General features: G+C 44.8%; 1 protein-coding gene across 3 annotated transcripts in view; it reads left to right on the forward strand.

Moving 5' to 3' along the window:
• The window catches only part of atp2a3 (ATPase sarcoplasmic/endoplasmic reticulum Ca2+ transporting 3), a 40017-nt gene that overhangs the window by 12346 nt on the left and 9727 nt on the right, over positions 1 to 17944 (forward strand). For 2 of the 3 annotated variants that reach the window (XM_085469395.1, XM_085469394.1), the window contains exons 4-11: positions 4117 to 4221; positions 4750 to 4888; positions 8891 to 8971; positions 9132 to 9217; positions 9486 to 9950; positions 14865 to 14953; positions 15830 to 15932; positions 16957 to 17088. In XM_085469395.1, the coding sequence (XP_085325521.1) occupies positions 4117 to 4221; positions 4750 to 4888; positions 8891 to 8971; positions 9132 to 9217; positions 9486 to 9950; positions 14865 to 14953; positions 15830 to 15932; positions 16957 to 17088 (1200 nt within the window). Of the gene's footprint in view, positions 1 to 4116; positions 4222 to 4749; positions 4889 to 6631; positions 6696 to 8890; positions 8972 to 9131; positions 9218 to 9485; positions 9951 to 14864; positions 14954 to 15829; positions 15933 to 16956; positions 17089 to 17944 lie in introns of those variants that run through there. The other variant, XM_085469397.1, reaches the window with a different exon arrangement.

The raw sequence follows: 17944 nt of genomic DNA on the forward strand, positions 1-17944 counted from the left end.
CTGCGCAGTACTGTCACACAACAAAGCTGAAAATGTTTTCTCCGTCTGGGCTGAGCTTTTTAACCAGCTGCCCGAAGCCCTGCTTTTCCACTATGCAACCACTTCAGTGCTTTCCATCCACCGTTTGCTCTTCCTGTCATGTGGAGAGCGATGTGTGGGTCACGCATCACCAGGTTCCACACGGCTCCCGCGGCTCTCAGACACGCCCGGGCTCGTCTTGGAACATAAACGCATCCTGTTGATGATATCGCAATAATATAGTGATATGACATTTTTCTGTCGTGGATGGTACGGCACAGCCCTCCCTGCCACCTCTTCTTTTGTCTTGCACTCACCCGGCACACTGCACAGCATGCCGAGGAAATTACTTTATTCCTGACTGGACTGAAATTGAGCGGAAAGGCAGACAAAGGAAACTATGAACGACCCTCAGACAAAGTCTGGCTCATTGGAAGCACAATATAAAGAAAGGAGGTGACGCGCAGAAGGCCACACTACACGACGTTCCATGAGTTCTCCTTTCTGATCAATATGATTTATGAATAAGGCTTTTCTGAAACTCTGTGGCATGTCGCTGTGTGTGTGGGATCTGAGGAACGCGAGCTGTATGCTGATGTTGGTGATGGAGCATGAGTTTCCAAACCCATCAGTGAAACTGAGCTTAATTTTGTCTCAGACTGCCAAATGCATGCAGTGAAATTTCCACCAGAATCCCTCAATAAGTTCAAAAAGCCAAAGAAATCTCCAGCTTTTGAACTCCTGCTCGCCGTGAAGGTGGGCGTTGGTACTCGGTCCGCTCTCTGAACGCGTCCTGGTTTTTTGAGCCATCCATACTCGGAGGACTAACATTGGTGCCCTCCACTCTCCGCTCAGACAGGAGGGAGATTTACCGTCCCACACGATGGGGAATGATGAGCTATCGACCGAGCTCAGGCTGCCGTGACGTATACGCTGGCTCTTAATACTCTGCAGAGAAAATTGTCCTCTGTCTTTGAGAAGTCCCATCAGATAATCGAAAAATAGATCCACTTTACCCACTGCTGTCTGTGCTGCTCTCTGCTGCAGTCATTTTAGTTTCTACTCTCACCAGTGATAAAATAATGTGAAAACTATTCTCTGTTCCTCTGGGGTATCTTATTGTGTTATTATTTTATAATGAACCATAAAGGCACGATGTAGTCTAGAAACAAACTGGACATACAGTGCATGTGTAAAGACAGCTTTAGGCAAAAACCTACAGCTCAGCTGTTGGGTGACTGTGCTTTTGCCACAATAAACTATATCTGGTAAAAAACGATCACAAATATCAGAGTGCAGGGATGTTTTTCATGCTTAAGCTGCCTGACGCACACAGACGTGTCTTTAAAGACTAATAGATACTGAGTGGTACTAAATGATAAGTTTAGTTTTTTCAAAGTTTCTACAAAGTTAAATATGTGTTTATTAGTGGATAATTGTTTCCCGTGACCACTGATGTGAAGGGCAGCCTGTTTAAGAGTCTTTATCATTTTATAGTTTCAGCTGTTTGAATAATAATAATGAAAATTTCACAGTTTGAGACAAAGATATAAACCATGTTCTAAGTCTGCATTCTGTGGACTGGACGTCGTGTGATGTTGGTAGGCATTTGTAAAATGTCACACAGGTAAATGAGCAAACTATGTTTTCATAAACACAGTTCAGTCGCAGATATGCTGTGAATACAACACTAGGTTAAAAAAACACAGCTTTGACTTCATCCAGTTTGTTCTTTGTAATCCTAATCATTGAAATTACTCAGTGATCTCATAATTTATTGAGTTTTTATCACCCTTGCTTGTCATACATCATAATTATGCTCTGGGCAAGGCAGCTACATGTTTTTGCCATTACTCGGTGTGCACAACTTACCCTTCATTTGATGTAATCTTGGACTTGCAAAACCTGCAGAGTGAAGTGAAGAGCACAGTCTTCTGAGAAATGCACACGAGCGTAATTACAATCATGAATCCACACAGATATTGTTTAAAAAAGTAAAGAAGACAGCTTTTTCTGCCGGGTGTGAGAAATATTAGCTTTTCCCGTGATTTCATTGCACTGTGCTGTACCTCGCTGTTGCAGTCATTTGCAGCTTCTAACTGCAGAGAAACAGGCTTGAACCCTCGGGCCATTTCCCAGCCTCTCTGCTTTCAGTGCCTCGGTTGTTAATAGTACAGGCGGTGAGCAGCCCTCTCCTTTCCTGACTTCAGATACACTGGAGGTCAGAATATTACTGCAGTCACATAAAATAAAAATACAGAGGAAATATCCTTACTTTTAGTATCATTAACTTTCATAAAAGGTTTTATGGAAGTGAGTTTGATGTGGCTTTGATGGGCGTGTTTATCGAGTCTACAAGATTTTCAACTGCTTTCAAAAAAGTATCGTAGTCATGCCTTCAATGATTTTCCTAAATACTGCCTCTGGCATCTGCCCTTCATACATCATAGTAATGAAAAAGACTCAAACACTGAAATTATTAAAAACCAAACTAAAGCTAAACTGAAACAAGAAAATCCACTCTGGAAACTAACGGCTGCTAAGTCCATATGAAATGACATAAAAATACCAGTGGCTGAGTTACCACAAACTTAAGTGTCCACGTCGCAGACCTGCCTGCCCGGCGAGGTCCTTTATTGGCTGAGGGGTCAAAACTCATCATTTACACATCAGACTGGCTCTGTAGCTGTGTACGTATTAGCCAAAATGAATGTTCAAACTGTTAATAAAAAGGATTGCCATGGCACAAAATAATTGAAGGATTGAAACAATTTGTAGTTCAAATAACTGGATAAAGTGAGCTAGTTGATAGCTGGTTAAAGTAATAAACCAGTAGAAGATGATTAACTAGCTAAACTTTTAAGGTAAATAGCTAAATGTGAAACTCAAAGTAGCGGATAAATATTTTGAGTGGTGGTTTGGTCTATTTCAAAGACATGAGATTGAATTTCCAAGTTAGGAATCTCGTGTGAATGTAAACTTGCAGTGAGCGTGAGTTTATCTTGTAGGACTGTCTAAGGAACCTGAAACCAAAAGATGCTAAAGGCTACACAAGCTAACCTTTAAGTTATGACGTGATGAATCCTGCTTCCGGGCCCAAACTACTCTGCATTTATTAAGTCTGTTGTGTGTTTAACATGTTTTAATGCTTTGTATCTTGTTCTATTTAATCTCAACAAGCCTCTAAAAACAGTCAGTGATCACTGTCGGCCTCTCTCGGTTTTTATTACCGCTATTCATTTTAAAGCTCAGTTTTTAAATCCTTACGATGTAACTGCAGCCCATGCAGCAGTATATTAATGACTAACCTCGTATTGTGGATGGATTATCTCAGTTGTTCTCCTGACTGAAGTTTGGTGCGTTTACAGCATCCTGCCATGCGATTGCATTTGTCTCTAACCATCAGGAACCTTCACGTTAACTTTTATCCAGTGGAAAAAAAGTTAGCATTCATCCTCCAGCTTCACTGTGTTTATGCTAACATAGCTGTGTTGCTAGCGATCACGCAGCACATCATTTTAAACCAGCTAGCCCAACTTCAGTAACCCTACAAACGTCACTGCTGTTTAGTTTTCTGTCTTCATTTATGTTGGAAGTGATAGCAGAGCTGTACGTTTGAATTTGTTTCAGAAGTCTCTCTGTCAAAACATGCTATATTATGTTTAGATGGAAGCTAGCGAGCTAACTTCCTGCTAACTTCTAACTTAAATGTAATAAATTCTGTTTTCATGGATGCCTGGATGTTAAACTTAATTGTTACACCTGGTAAAGCAGCAACACTGATGATTTTATTAAAGATGAAAGAATTTAGACAGTTTTTAACTCTCAGTGATGCCGCAGTGATCGCTTGACTTATGGACCTGCAGCAGATTTTGGACCTGGAAACGGCTAATGACGTCAGACTTAAAGACAGGATAGCACAGGCCCACTCAAACAGTGACAGCTGCTTTGTTCAAATACTGCTTCGTTTTATTTGTCCTGATTTTATGATTTTGTCGCACCGAGCTTCTTCTGAAAATGTACGCGAGCTAACATAGGTTTTAAAGAGTGCTAGTTTATTATGTTGGCTAAGCTAATTTGTACTGTATGTTCGTATAGGTGTTAGCTCTGTTTGAAGAAGGAGAGGAGACAACCACCGCCTTCGTAGAGCCGATTGTTATTCTTCTTATCCTCATCGCCAATGCTGTTATTGGGGTCTGGCAGGTGAGATGTGTTCTTCGTCCTGTCTCTCTTTTCAGAGTGTTCATTCGATTTGGTCTTCACACACACAGGCTAACAAAGGCTAGTAGTAGTTGATAAACATGCAGCTGTTGCAGAATTCACACACGTATGTGTGTGTGTGTGTGTGTGTGTGTATATATGTGTATATATGTGTATATATGTGTGTATGTGTGTATATATATATATATATATATATATATATATATATATATATATATATATATACACACACACACACACACACACACACACACACACACACACACACACACACACACACACATACGTGTGTGTACTAATCAAACTGACACCATAGTGACACGTGTTAGCATCCATATAGCACACTGCAGAGGGATCAGGCTGTTCATCAACATAAACAAAACACCAACACATTAGGAGATATCATCTTTGCAATGAGCAGAGTTTGCTCACTGAACATCACGTCAAATCAAAAGGACATCAAATTGTTCTTGCAATTAACTTTTTTCTTTTCTTTTCCGTATCTCACAGGAACGGAATGCCGAGAATGCCATTGAGGCTCTGAAGGAGTACGAACCTGAGATGGGAAAGGTGTATCGCATGAACCGCAAGGCGGTCCAGAGGATCAAAGCCAGAGACATCGTCCCAGGAGATATAGTGGAGGTGGCAGGTTAGCTGCGGCTGCACCGGGCCGAACTCTTACTGTCACTCACTCGGGCTAATTTATGCTTGGCTTGTCTCACCTAGCTGCTTTTATGCTCTCCTTAACACATTCGCACACACAGACGCACACTCGCACAACCTTTGTGAGCGTGGAAACACTCAATGCAGATTACATAAGAGTCTTTTCTCTGGATGTGGAGGTGCCAGGGCTGCTGTCCAGTGTCTGTTTGTGTGTGCATGTGTTTGGTTCTTTGCAAGTGGCTGTGGTCACTCCTTATATTTAAGGCCCAGTTGAATTTTCCACAACTTTCCGCTTCCCCTTTGCTTTCCATGCTCTCAGTCTCACCACCTGGAGGCTGCCTGATGTTTGTCAGCTCCTCGCTTACACACAATATTCCCCTGCTGTAAACTCGCCCATGTGTGGGCAGCCTCTGATTAAAAATAGCCGCATTGTCGCTCTGGCTCCCAAACATCTGTGAATGCCAGAGCTGAACTGCAAACGCAGGATGGAGGAGACCGCTTTGCCACCGACGTGGCCATTTTGGGTCGGAGGGGGGTGGTGGTGGTAATCCTGAGCTTTGCGTGACTGGCGATTTATCTCAGGCGGCTCGGAGCAATGTGTGGGAAAGGAGGGAGCTGGCAGCCTTCATTCAGAAGCGCAGAGAGATTATACGTGCTGTGCTGGTGGCAGCGAAGCCTCGGATTTCAACGCGAGGTTGTAAAACTGAGGCGAAATCAATCATCCGTTTGCTTAACTGTCACCCACAGCCACACTACAGTTCACATTCTCTTTAAACAAATGTTCTCTTTCTTTTCCATGTCTTATTTACCGGTTGCACTTATTTAGCGTGCTGTTTTTGTAACTCATAGCAGTTGCTTGGAATTTGGGCTTGTTGCAGCCAGCGTCCTCGCAGCCAGACGCAGGCAAGCCCACACAGGTAGCAAGGACCGCAATGACTCCGCTTAGCTTCCGCCTACCGCCACTACCATCACCGTCACTGTCAACACCAACAGTGTCGCCATGACAACCCCCCCGCTCAGTTCCACTCATCTCCACGGTGCTCAAGTTCACAAGAGCTTGAGGTTTTAACGACACCTGTTGATGACAGCGTGAAGCAGGGAGAGATGTGACTCCCATCTGCTGTTTGAATAAAGCCTCTGATATTATTGCTGAGTGCCAGCAGCTCCCATAAAGGAGGGGGGGGGGGGCACGCTGCGACTCAGAGGAGCTTGCTTTGTTGTTGTTGTTTGTTTTAATCTTCCGTGTTATCTGTACTATTTTTAGGCTGACTGTTTAGTAACTGCAAACAAACACGGTGGACAAAAACGTTTTTCTTTAATTGTCGGTGGGTCAAATAAAATCAAATGTGCTCTGACGAACTCTGATGTTCTGGTGAGTGAAGGCGCCTACAGTGAGGGCGGCGCCTGTGAGTGTTTCATTACAGATGTGCCCCAAAGCACGTCAGCTGATTGGATAAGCAGACGGACGCGTACATAAAGTGTCTGATCTAAACACATAGAAGTTTATAGGGAAAATTCAAATATATGTTTAAGAACCATATAAGGTTTAAAATGTTCACGGGTTACAGTAACTTGTCTCAAGTATCAAATACATTTCCAGAGCACTGGTTAACTGGGTGTAACTAGTGGTTTGTTAAACATACACATTCATACATTCAGTGCTTTGTTTTTTTTTGACATAATGTTGTTGCTAGGCAGCTGAGGTAGGCAGGGCAGCACGCTCTCTTTAGAAAGGATGCTTGTTGGGGATCGCTCCAAAGGAAGCATGTCGGGATATTTCATCCCGTTCTCCAGTGAGTTTTCTCAGGCTTTCCTGGACTTTGTATCAGCCAGCGGTTATTCCATGCTAGCTTAATGCGAGGGGCTGAAGTAAACTGTATGAAGGTATTGGAAAAAGACGCTGTAGACCACAAGTGCCTTTGAGGAGAGAAAAGAGCATAAATGTATTTACTCAGGTTTCCACTGCCGGTGCCCGCCTGCCCTCTTGCTCCCTGCTGCCAGTGCCAGCTACGGTTACAGCACATTTGTGATTTGCGCCTCCACTGGAACTTTCCTCTTTCTTTGACTTAACTGCCGCGGTCAGGTTGTCAGGAACTCCAGGATTTACAGACAACCCGAAGAAAAGGAAACCTGCAACCAGCCATTCCCAGTAACAAGTCACGGTTATCCTGCATGTCACCAGGATGTTATGCAAGAACACCGCCTCAGAGCTGCATGTGTTGGATTCAGATTTATTAAGACTGCTAACGATAAAAGCCAGACAAATATCAGATTTTTATAATGTATAAAAGCCGTATTAGGATTTACATTTCTAGCACATGGAAAGTGTCTGTGGGAGGCTGTGGCAGTGAGGGGAGCAGGAGTCTGTGGGTGGGCGTTTGAAAAGTCTCTCTTTTCCTGCCCTCGGCCACCTGTAGCCCCCAGCCATCTCCCACACAAACACAACAACACACACGCTCTCCCACTCGCGTTCTCTCTGAGCCGTGTCGGAGGTGGAGAAAGGTACCTCCGTCCCATCGAGATGAAGGCCATCACCTCAGGTGTCAGAGCGCTGAACAAATGTCATGAAGAGATGATGGAAAAAAGCTCCAGAATTGCGAGACCACTCTCACGTGTAAGCGTGCTCGTACAACAGCAGTGCCGCTGCCTGGCGAGGAAAAGCAGGAGTTTTGGTGCCGTTACGTTGAGAAGTCGTGATAGCTGAGCACTCTGAGCTGGCATTAATGAGTCACTTATTACACAAAGTAATGAGCAGCTCCTTCTCTTCTTCTCTCCTGCTGGAAGGAAACAACTGAAGAATATTACATCTGTCTAGAGTATTTGGAGCAGCTTCCCACTCCTGTGCGCTGACATCATTGTCACTGACTGCATCAGACAATCCATTAATCACAAGTCTGCCCTGTTATTATGAAAATATTTCCGTTAAATGTTCATTGTCAGGCCCTGACACAGAGGAAGTAATAACCATTTTGTTTTGGCTATGAATTATGAGTTTAATATGCAGGCTTAATAAGCAGACTCGAGACCGTTGGCGATGGAATTAATTTGAGCCTTTAACGCAGGGTTCAGGTGTGGTTTGTGTTAGAGGAACAGAGAGGACACAGAAGGAAATAATCAATCATTTTACGCGACTCCATCAAGGTTGTATCGAGCTGTTGTTTACCTGCAGCCCGAGCCTGGACTGAACCCACCGATGCTTCAGGATTTATTGTTTCAGCACGGACGTTAAATAGGGACGTAACTGAGTGCCCATCTGCAAAACACCGAAATGAGCAGAACTTGTTACCTGTTGTCTCTTTAACTGGTAAATGAATGGCTTCTCATGTGGTGCTTCTGCACTCTGAGCACTCAGTGCTTTATGCAACGTGCTCATTCAGCACTTTTTTTCTACATAAGTGCTTCCTGTCTAACATTCGAACACTTCCCAGCTCCTCGGGAGCATCTTGGCCATCTTTCCACTAAGATGCTAATATTTGTCCTGCAGACCGGATCCAACCACCAACCTTCTGATTAGCAGATGACGCGCTCTACCTCCTGAGCTGCAGCTGCCCCTACACCCTTTACTGACGTGTGTGTATTTGTACAGTACTAATACTGCATCGATTATAGTCGTCTGAGGATTAAGGCTCTTTTGTGATGGGAGCAGAATGTGAATCATTTTCAGGAGAACACGAGCAGATCAAGGTTTTCAAATAGTTAGAGAAATGATCATTGAGCTGTCTACAGGTGCTCTTTCACACGCTGTCATACAGGCGCGTTTTTAACCCCTAACTGCTTTCTATAAACCGGTCACACACATTAACAGTGGATCGGTCGTCGCCTGATTAGCAGGTGACCCGCTCTGAGCTGCAGCCACCCCTAACTCCAGTTACCTGTAACTCCTGATGGAGTGATGTAAAGGTGCTAACACAGGAAGTCTAAATGTAGCCCAACAGAGCTGCTTGCTTTTGTACATTTGATTTTAAATCTCTTAATATTTTTCTTTTAGTTGGTGACAAGGTGCCTGCTGACATCAGAGTGACCTCGATAAAGTCCACCACCCTGCGCGTGGACCAGTCCATTCTCACAGGTATTTATTACATCTCACCAGAAGCTCCTCTCCATGGCGTCCCAGTAACTGGTTGCAACCAAGATTTCCGTTGATGTTTTTCTCCTCACTGTGTTTGCTTTGAAGCACGGTCTGATAATCACCTGCTACACCTCCAACCGTCTCGATTTGTTTTCTGTAGGAGAGTCTGTGTCTGTCATCAAACACACCGACCCTGTTCCTGACCCTCGAGCCGTCAACCAGGACAAAAAGAACATGTTGTTTTCTGTAAGAACCCCCGACTCGTGCTTATCTTCAGCTTTCAAATCAAAAACTCATGTTGTCACAGACAAAGCTACATTAGTCCTTACATTTGGTCACGTAGTCAAAAGCAGTAATGGCAGCTATCACATTCTTTCACTTGTCTCGTGGCCAAACTCGTAGTAATCGGCCATGTTGCTGTTTGTGAGCTGGTGACGGAGTTTGTCTGTTTTCTCCCAGATGACGGCGGATTTGTGCTGACTTCCCTGTGCGTATGTCTCTGTCCTTCTCTCAGGGCACAAACATTGCTGCCGGTCGTGCCATAGGTGTCGTCGTTGCTACGGGTGTCTCGACAGAGATCGGGAAGATCCGTAATCAGATGGCGTCGACGGAGCAAGAGAAGACACCGCTGCAGCAGAAGCTGGACGAGTTTGGCCAGCAGCTCTCAAAGGTCATCTCCCTGATCTGCGTGGCTGTGTGGGTCATCAACATCGGCCACTTCGGAGACCCGGTCCACGGGGGCTCCTGGGTTCGAGGGGCCATCTATTACTTTAAAATTGCCGTAGCCCTGGCAGTGGCCGCCATCCCCGAGGGCCTGCCGGCCGTCATCACCACCTGCCTGGCCCTCGGCACGCGTCGCATGGCCAAGAAGAACGCCATCGTCCGGAGCCTGCCGTCTGTGGAGACCCTGGGCTGTACCTCCGTTATCTGCTCTGACAAGACGGGCACCCTCACCACCAACCAGATGTCTGTGTGCAGAGTAAGTGACAAACAGTCCTCCTGTGCTTCAGGCTTCCCAGGTTTACGCCGAGCATGCTGTCGAATACTGCGGAAGGAAATGAAAATCTTCTGTGACGATATTGCTTCTGACTGAGATTTCTTCAACTCAGCCAAAGTAGAGTAATTAATTCCACCTTCTATCATAGTGCCCGGCACTTCTGGGTCTTCCCTCTCAAAAAAAATGTTTTCCAGGTGAATACTTTGGGATTGTTGCTGCCAGTCTGTGCAATCCTGATCTTTTTGTCTCTCTTTCCCCCCTCTGAGGTTTTCTTTTCATGCACGTGGAGCTTAAAGAATGCTGAGAAATCCCTGTGGTGCCGTAATGTTTGCCTCCGTTTGGCAGATTCGAGATAGCAGCTGGCAGGAGCAGCACAGGCTGGCATGACCTAGCAGCACCAGCGCGGGCTGTTAGCGGTTAGCAGTGACGGGTTCCAGAACGTCACCTGAACAAACACAAGGCCCTGAACCTTTCTCTAGCTTTCAGTATACGTGATAAACACTGAAAGATTTTATCCACTGTTCACAATTCACAAGTGCTCGTATGGTGCACAGCCTCACCCTTCCCTTTGTCTGTTAGCGTGTGCGTGTGTGTGTGTGTGTCGCTTGCTAACCGACTTTGCTGTAAGCGCAGAGTAAATACCAGCACTGCTGTTTGACTTGGCTCCTGGTTCGAGCTCTGCACACATGCACACCCTAATCTCAGTTAACACCTCTTGTCCTCACGATCTCCCATCTCACCACAATGATGACCTCGTTAGTCGAGCAGGGCAGCATCAAAACCCTGTTTAGACGAGATATTGTTGGCCGCTTATTGGTTTCCCAAAGAGGAATTGATTGTATTGATCAAAAATTATGCTCTAATTAACCAGTTCCTTTTATATATCTTGGGAAAAAAGCTTAATGGTGTCCTAAGAATAATGCAACAGGCAAATAAGAGCAAAAATTAAGGGAACCCACAGATACTGGTGGATAGTCAGGTTGGACCCACAGAGGTCCACGTCGGGACAAGAAGAGCTTGGCTCTTTATGTTAGATGGAGATGCTATCGATCAACAAGATGAAATGCTGCTCTATAAATATCCCAACAGGATGACTTCCTATAGGCAGGAAATGAAAAAGCAACAGTAGCTGCTGTATAATCGGCGTCTCTGTGAATTCCTTTCGACCTCAAAATGGCTTCAGAGCCGACTCTCTGTTCTTGTCGTACGAACGCTCGCCCCTCCTTTCTCCACGAGTCGACGTGGAGCGTCTGAGTGATTAATGCGTAGCTGCAGGGAGTTCCCTCTGGCAGCAGGGACATGGAGGAGTGATCTCACCACAACCCTGAAATGCTCTCAGGCAGGCAGACGTTGGTAAATATTGACCTTCTGCTTCCACCTATACTCCCCGGCTTGCTGCTCTCAGCTCTCTGCCGTGAGATAAGGAGCATACACGTTTGCGTTGTTGCAAAGATGAATCAAGCTTCCGCTTTGCAGGTTTTTTTTTTTTTTTTTTCTTGCACCACTTGTTTCCTGGTGATAGGTCCGCTTCATATTTAGCTTCACTTTCCCCCTTCGTGGTGCTTGTATGCTGAACCAAGACTGCCTCCGTCTGTTTTTTAATGCTTTCTGTGCGTCACCATTTATACTCTGTTTGCTCAGGCGTATCCATCTGTGCTTATTCCTGTACTGGTCTGCAGCCAGTGGCCCTGATAATGCCATGTGTCTCCCTGGCCTCGGGGGTATCCCCATATCAGCAGGATTTCCAGGGATTCCCCTCTGCATCCTGACGTTATACCTCTGTTTTCCCTCCTCTCTCACACTCTGACCGGCACGCACTAAAAAGCCTTTCACAAATGCACATCAACAGCTGCTCACCATTCATCCCCATGCAAGCTCAGAGGAAATGAGTATGGAAAAAAACGTTTGATAGTGGTGGATCTCACTGTGCCGTGTTTCCTTGGAGACCACAGCGGATCAGATCGTGAGTGAAAACTGACCACGGATGAAAGAGCAACCTCATCTTATTCCTTCGCCTCTGCTTTGTGAAAGTTATTGTGTCGCTCTGTGCTCATTGTTGATTTATTACAGAAGAAAGGAACAAAGTCTGACGGCTGACCTTTGTGAAATAAAGAAGTGAACAGAAGGTCGGCGCTGTTTAAAGGGCATTACCTCCCAAAATGAAATGGAAAATCTTGGAATAACAAGTCCCACTTTTTAAACAACAGTGTTGTATAAACCCGGCTAAAGGTTTTAGCCACTGTAACAGGACAGCTCTGTTATTTGTAATACAACTGTTGGCTCAGGTTACAGAGTGGCCAGATGAATAGGTCCTTCACAGTCACTGCAAAAATGCAGCAGGGCAAAGCAAAAAGGTTCCCTTTACAAACTGTAGTTGGAAGTTTGCAGCCTGCTGTCTGCAGCTTTTAAACCCAGCAACCCTCGTCCTGGTTCCCTCTGATGAGCTTTGTTGCATTTGTGATTGAAACTGTCATAAAAAGGGTTAGGCATTCATTTTTAATGGTTAGGGTGAGGGGCTAGGGAAACCAATATGTCAATGAAGGTCCTCACTAAGATAGCTGAACGGGCGTGTGTGTGTGTTGCTAAAACATCACCGCTTTCTTAAACATCACTGCTAAATGAAGAAAATTTCAAGAGTGTCGACTGGATACAAGGAAAATAAATTAAAAAATATATAAAAATGACAGTTTTGCTCACTGGTTCGAGCTGATCTGACTGAGAAACCGACGCTGCATGCTCCATCACATGATAAAGGTAACGGCCACCCTGCACACAGTCACAGTCACTGAGTGGAGACAAAAAGGAAGCTTTTAATGCTGATATCTGAATCCAAAGTGACAAAGTCCAAAAGTAAACATGAGTCCAGGACAAGTCTTTCCCAGACTGGCTTTTAAAGAGGAGCTGCCCCCTGCTGGCCAGGAGTTTAAAAGAAGGTTAAAGGCAGCTTTGACCAGGGTTACTTTCAGAGCCAAAGAGCTGCATGTAAAGTCTGTGGGCCACTGAGTAAATGTACTACTCTGCTGTCATGGAGAGTTTTTATGTGAATAATAGCTTAAAAACTGCATTTTCTGCAAACAACGGCGGTCTCCTCTCAGGTGAAGTCTGCCGCTGATCAAGAGCTCCTTTGACACTAATCGGTGGGTTTAAGTCAGCGACTCGTACACGCTCGCAGTTACAGGAGAATCGAGAGGCAAGAAAAGGACTTTGTTCAGTCTCAAACTAAGTCGAGCTGGGCATGTTGTCCATGCATGTCTTATCTTTAGAAGTTTTCACAGAATATTGTTAAACGACTTGAGGTCAATGAAAGTCTGTTTGCCTAATGTCTGTCCCATTGAAATGAGCAGCGTGGACACAGTCACTGGAACATGGGCGATGGCGTATCCTGGCCCCTGTTCTCCCTTCTGTTTTTACTGATGCATTAGCATTAGCAGTACATCGTGAACTGCGCCTCCTGGGGGAAGTCTTGTCAACAAAGCAGTCAAGTCCTTGAAGTGCTCTGGGAATGCAGCTCTGTCTCCTGCTTTCACTTGACTTCTTTTCCATCAGTTCACTACAGCGTGTTTCGTAACCGGGACCGATGAAGCCAACTGCAACTCCCTTGCATGTGTAGAGAAACAAAGAAATTGGAGAAAGGAGTGCCCGTACGGTGCAGACGCCGGTATGCAGTAGGGGCTGATGTTTCTGGATCACAGCAACACTTGATAAACAGAACTCCTCGTTTGTGTTTTAGCCTTAAAGACTTCCTGTTTACAGCAAGTATTTACTTTTTACTGCTTTAATATGTTCAGTACGTTTCTGCTTTGCCTTGATGGTGGCTAATTTTAGCCTAATGTACTTTGTAAATGCCATTACTAAGTTACTTCACCAGCACACTTCTCTGTTCTGGCTGCTTTCACACTATAGTCTAATATTTACAGTTATATCCCAGTCGTTAGCAGCCAGCTGCTAATCAAGTGCACTGGATTAGTTGATCAGCAGCTGTGCATCTATAAAAGAAGAAGCTCTGGCAGTTTGCCGGCATGAACCATTTAGGTGTGTGTTAACACAATGCAAACTTCCCAGGAGTTGACGTCCCAGCAAATTCCCAGACCCCACAGTTCTCACTGAAAAAAGCCCAAGAGCTACAGACTCTGCAGGCCTCAGCATGTTAAAGGTTACAACAGTGCAGTCAGAAAAGAGCCTGAACAAGTACGGCTTGGTTGGAAGGGTTTGGAAGCCGGCTCGCTGTAGAAGGAACACGACCGTGCGTCTGATCAAACCGCGAGGCTCCTGGAACAACGTCTGCACATATGAGACCAAAGAGTCTGAACAACCAAACGCAGCATATCAGCACAAACGGCTCAGCAACTGTGCGTGAGACAAGAAACAAATCTGCAACAGAAAAGGAAACGAATCAAAGCGCTGCAATGGTCCACGTCAGGTATGTAATCGGTTCCCAGGTTGCCTCCAATGCATTCATCTCAAACTTCAGTATGAGTCAGGGATCACCTGAGCCACAGCCGACCAATTACAGTTCAGCTACATTTCTTGATTGTGATGCAACTGAAAGGGGCAAAAAGCAGGAGTGTGACTGCTTTGTGCTTTCAGTGTTTTTTTTTGTTATTCACATTAAGTCACGTGTTCGTTATTATAGTAAGCTGTTTGACTTAGTTCACTCAGTTCTTACAGTAATCGCCAGCCGGTTTCTCTTGGTCCACAGGACCTCGTCAGTGGGTGGATCCAATTAGCTACTGAAAATATGAATTTTTTTTTTTTTTTTTACTGCTCCAAAATCTCACACAATTCGAGCGGTCATTATCTTTTACAGCAGTGGACAGCTGCGAAACGAGGAGCAGCCACAGTTGTAACTGGCTAAAGGTCCCACCTCTGTTTGCTTTGGTCTTTTTCTCTCTCCAGATGTTCATCCTAGACAAGGTGGAGGACTCCAGCTGCACCCTGCACGAGTTCTCTATAACTGGTTCTACGTATGCCCCTGAGGGACAAATGTGAGTACCACCATTCTGGATTTATTACTTGTTCTTCCTCTGTGCTTTAATAACTCATTACATGGAAAATGTTTGCTGTTAAGCCTTCCAGATTTTTCATTTTTTTTACCAGCAGATTCTACACTGAATGAAAAACAAGTTAAAGCGTCTCTCTCTCTCCTTTCCCAGCTCCTCCTTTCTTCTTAACCAGATAAAACATAAATGCAATAAATCGATGTGCTCTGAGATTTGATGCACCGTCAGTTTGCAGGAATAGTTTGAGTAGCTTTGCTTCAGTTGGTGCAGCATAAAAACAGCGAGCAGTCCCAGTTGGTTGTGTTACAGCACATGTGGCTTTAATTATATATGCCCCATAAGTCTCAGTTGTACTTTACTCCCAGTAAGCACCTTAATGATCGACTATTGTTAATGCAAACTTGGACAAACTGAATTTTTGACCCTTTTTGACGTTGCCTGTGACACTTTTGAAATCTCAGAGATGTAAACTGTGCAGCAGTGAAGGCAGGTGGCCTCTGAGCACAAGCGTTCAGCAGACAGGGGCAGGGTGTTGCGGTTCATTGTGTATATACATGCTGTTTGTTTTGCCGTTTGCTGACTACATCGCTGTGACTCTGGATGAACCTACGGTTTCATAACAGCAGAGTGTGGGTTACTGTGTGGGAGCTTCGCTAGCAACGGTTGCAGTCTCTACTGGGAAGAGATCCATGGTTGTCATGCAGTGAGCACACACACACTCAGATACACTCCTTACTGCCGTCCGAGCACGGTTTCTCCATCAGCTGTGGAACGTGAACCCCATTCATGGGTATTCGTGAGATTGCCGTGTGTGCAGTGAAGCGAAGTGTGACGTTTTATGTGTGTGTGTTGTTCTTTCAGACTCAAAGACAACAAGCCTGTCCAGTGTGGAGACTATGATGGACTTGTGGAGTTGGCCACCGTGTGCTCGATGTGCAATGATTCTTCACTGGACTATAACGAGGTCATTAGCACACACTTTGAACACTTTTAAGCTCCAAACAGATCCATCAGTCTAACTTTCTACGTAGAATTACACGAATGATATTTTCCATAATTATTAGCCCTTAATCACACTCACTGCTTTTTTTTCTTTTTGTCCAACTGAGCTAATTTTACTCTGGTATGATCTCTTTTCTCTGGTTTGAATTGCTTTTCTCACCTATTTGTCATCACCATGGTATCATGGTAACCATGCTGAGGATAGAGGCCAGGCATGCAGCACTTCTAAACTCCATCGTATCTGCGTCTGTTCTCATAAATGGCTGTTTCTCTGCTAATTTTGTACACTTTGGATAAAGAGTCTGATTGAGCCAAACCAGGAGAGAGACAGGAGAGTTGCAGAGGAGCCGATGCTGGAGGGGAGTGAGGTGTTTAATTCCCGTCTACGGCCAGTCGCACAAGCAAATGATGTGCGATGTGCCGTTACTGCTTCATCTCGACTGCCGGCTTACTGCTGGCGAGGACAAGCCACTTTGCATGCATGACTCAAACGCAATGGTGGAGGTCGTGGCGAATGACTTGCAGATATCCTTTCAGCATGTTTGTCCAGTCAGTCTTGAGCTATTTTGACTCCATGGAAACGAACATGAAGCCAAACAAGTGTCTGCTTCTAAAATAGTTACAAATATTAAACATTTAATGCTTGTAATAAACACAAGTGTACCAAATGTTGAACACTCCAACTTTTTCAGTTTCATTCAGTGCTCTTTTATTCATATCCTAACAACAGCAGTCACCATAAGGTAAAGGCCCTACAATAATACAGAAAACCCAACAATCATATGACCCCCTATGAGCAAGTACTTGGTGACAGTGGGAAGGAAAAACTCCCTTTTAACAGGAAGGAACCTCCAGCAGAACCAGGCTCAGGGAGGGGCGGGGCCAACTCCCGTGACCAGTCAGGGGTTAGGAGAGGGAGACGGGACAAAAACCAGTCCAAGGAAGAGCTGATCAATGTGTTTTGATGAATTTCTTCTCTCTCGCAGGCCAAAGGGGTTTATGAGAAGGTGGGCGAGGCCACAGAAACAGCTCTCACCACCTTGGTTGAGAAGATGAATGTCTTCAAGACGGATCTGTCTGGACTCACCAAGGTGGAGCGTGCCGGTGCCTGCAACTCAGTAAGTTGCCACTGCTGCATGATCCTAGTGTGCATTTAAAGTACTGCTGCATACATGAAGCTAACACGGTGGTTTAATAGTCAGCTGTGTGAAGTCTTGCTGACTTGAGATGAAACAAGTAAAAAGAGGTGAGCTAACCAGACCTCAGCAGGTTTCTCTTCATTTCTGCTTAAAGCTGTTTAAGCTTGACTTCCTACTCAAACTGTAGACCTGATATCAAACTCACAAGCAGTGCGGCTCCTTCCTGCCTCTGTGCAGCTGTTGGCGTGCTCTTATGAACATGTCTGACACGATACAAACTTCATAGGCTTCTTACGGCTCAGTCCATATGCAGTAGGTGATCCAATTAGATTCTGGAGCAGACGTTTGCATGAATTTCCATATTGATGAGGGGACGTGGGTTTGCCAAAAACCTCACACTTTAAGTTAGTCAGTTTTAGGCTGACTCCAGATGTGCAGCATCCAACACTCGGAAAATGTAAAATCTGATTAGTTTTTAGGGACCGTCCTGTTTTATAGTAATAAAGAAGAACAAATATTACCCTTCAAGTAGTATTGACACCACTTTACTTTTTTCAAGGCAGTCAACCCAATTTTTTTCAATTAATTATGTATTCATGTAGAGCTGGGCGATAGAACGATAACGATATGTATCGCGATATAACTTTTACTCGATAGAGAAATTAAGCTATTGCGATAGACCTCGCCGCTCTTGTCCTCAAAAAAAAAAAAAAAAAAAAGGTCAGCCAATCCAAATTAAGCAGCGCAGAGCCGAACCAATCACAGCCGCAGCGTCACGTCGCGTGACTTGTTACGTACAGCACAAGTGCCAAGCCGCACGTGTGTTTGTTTGGGA

The sequence above is a fragment of the Copadichromis virginalis genome, linkage group LG10, assembly GCF_057382275.1.
Source record: "Copadichromis virginalis isolate Kocher_CV1m ecotype Utaka linkage group LG10, C_Virginalis_male_GT1.1, whole genome shotgun sequence".
In the NCBI taxonomy this organism is placed as follows: Eukaryota; Metazoa; Chordata; class Actinopteri; order Cichliformes; family Cichlidae; genus Copadichromis; species Copadichromis virginalis.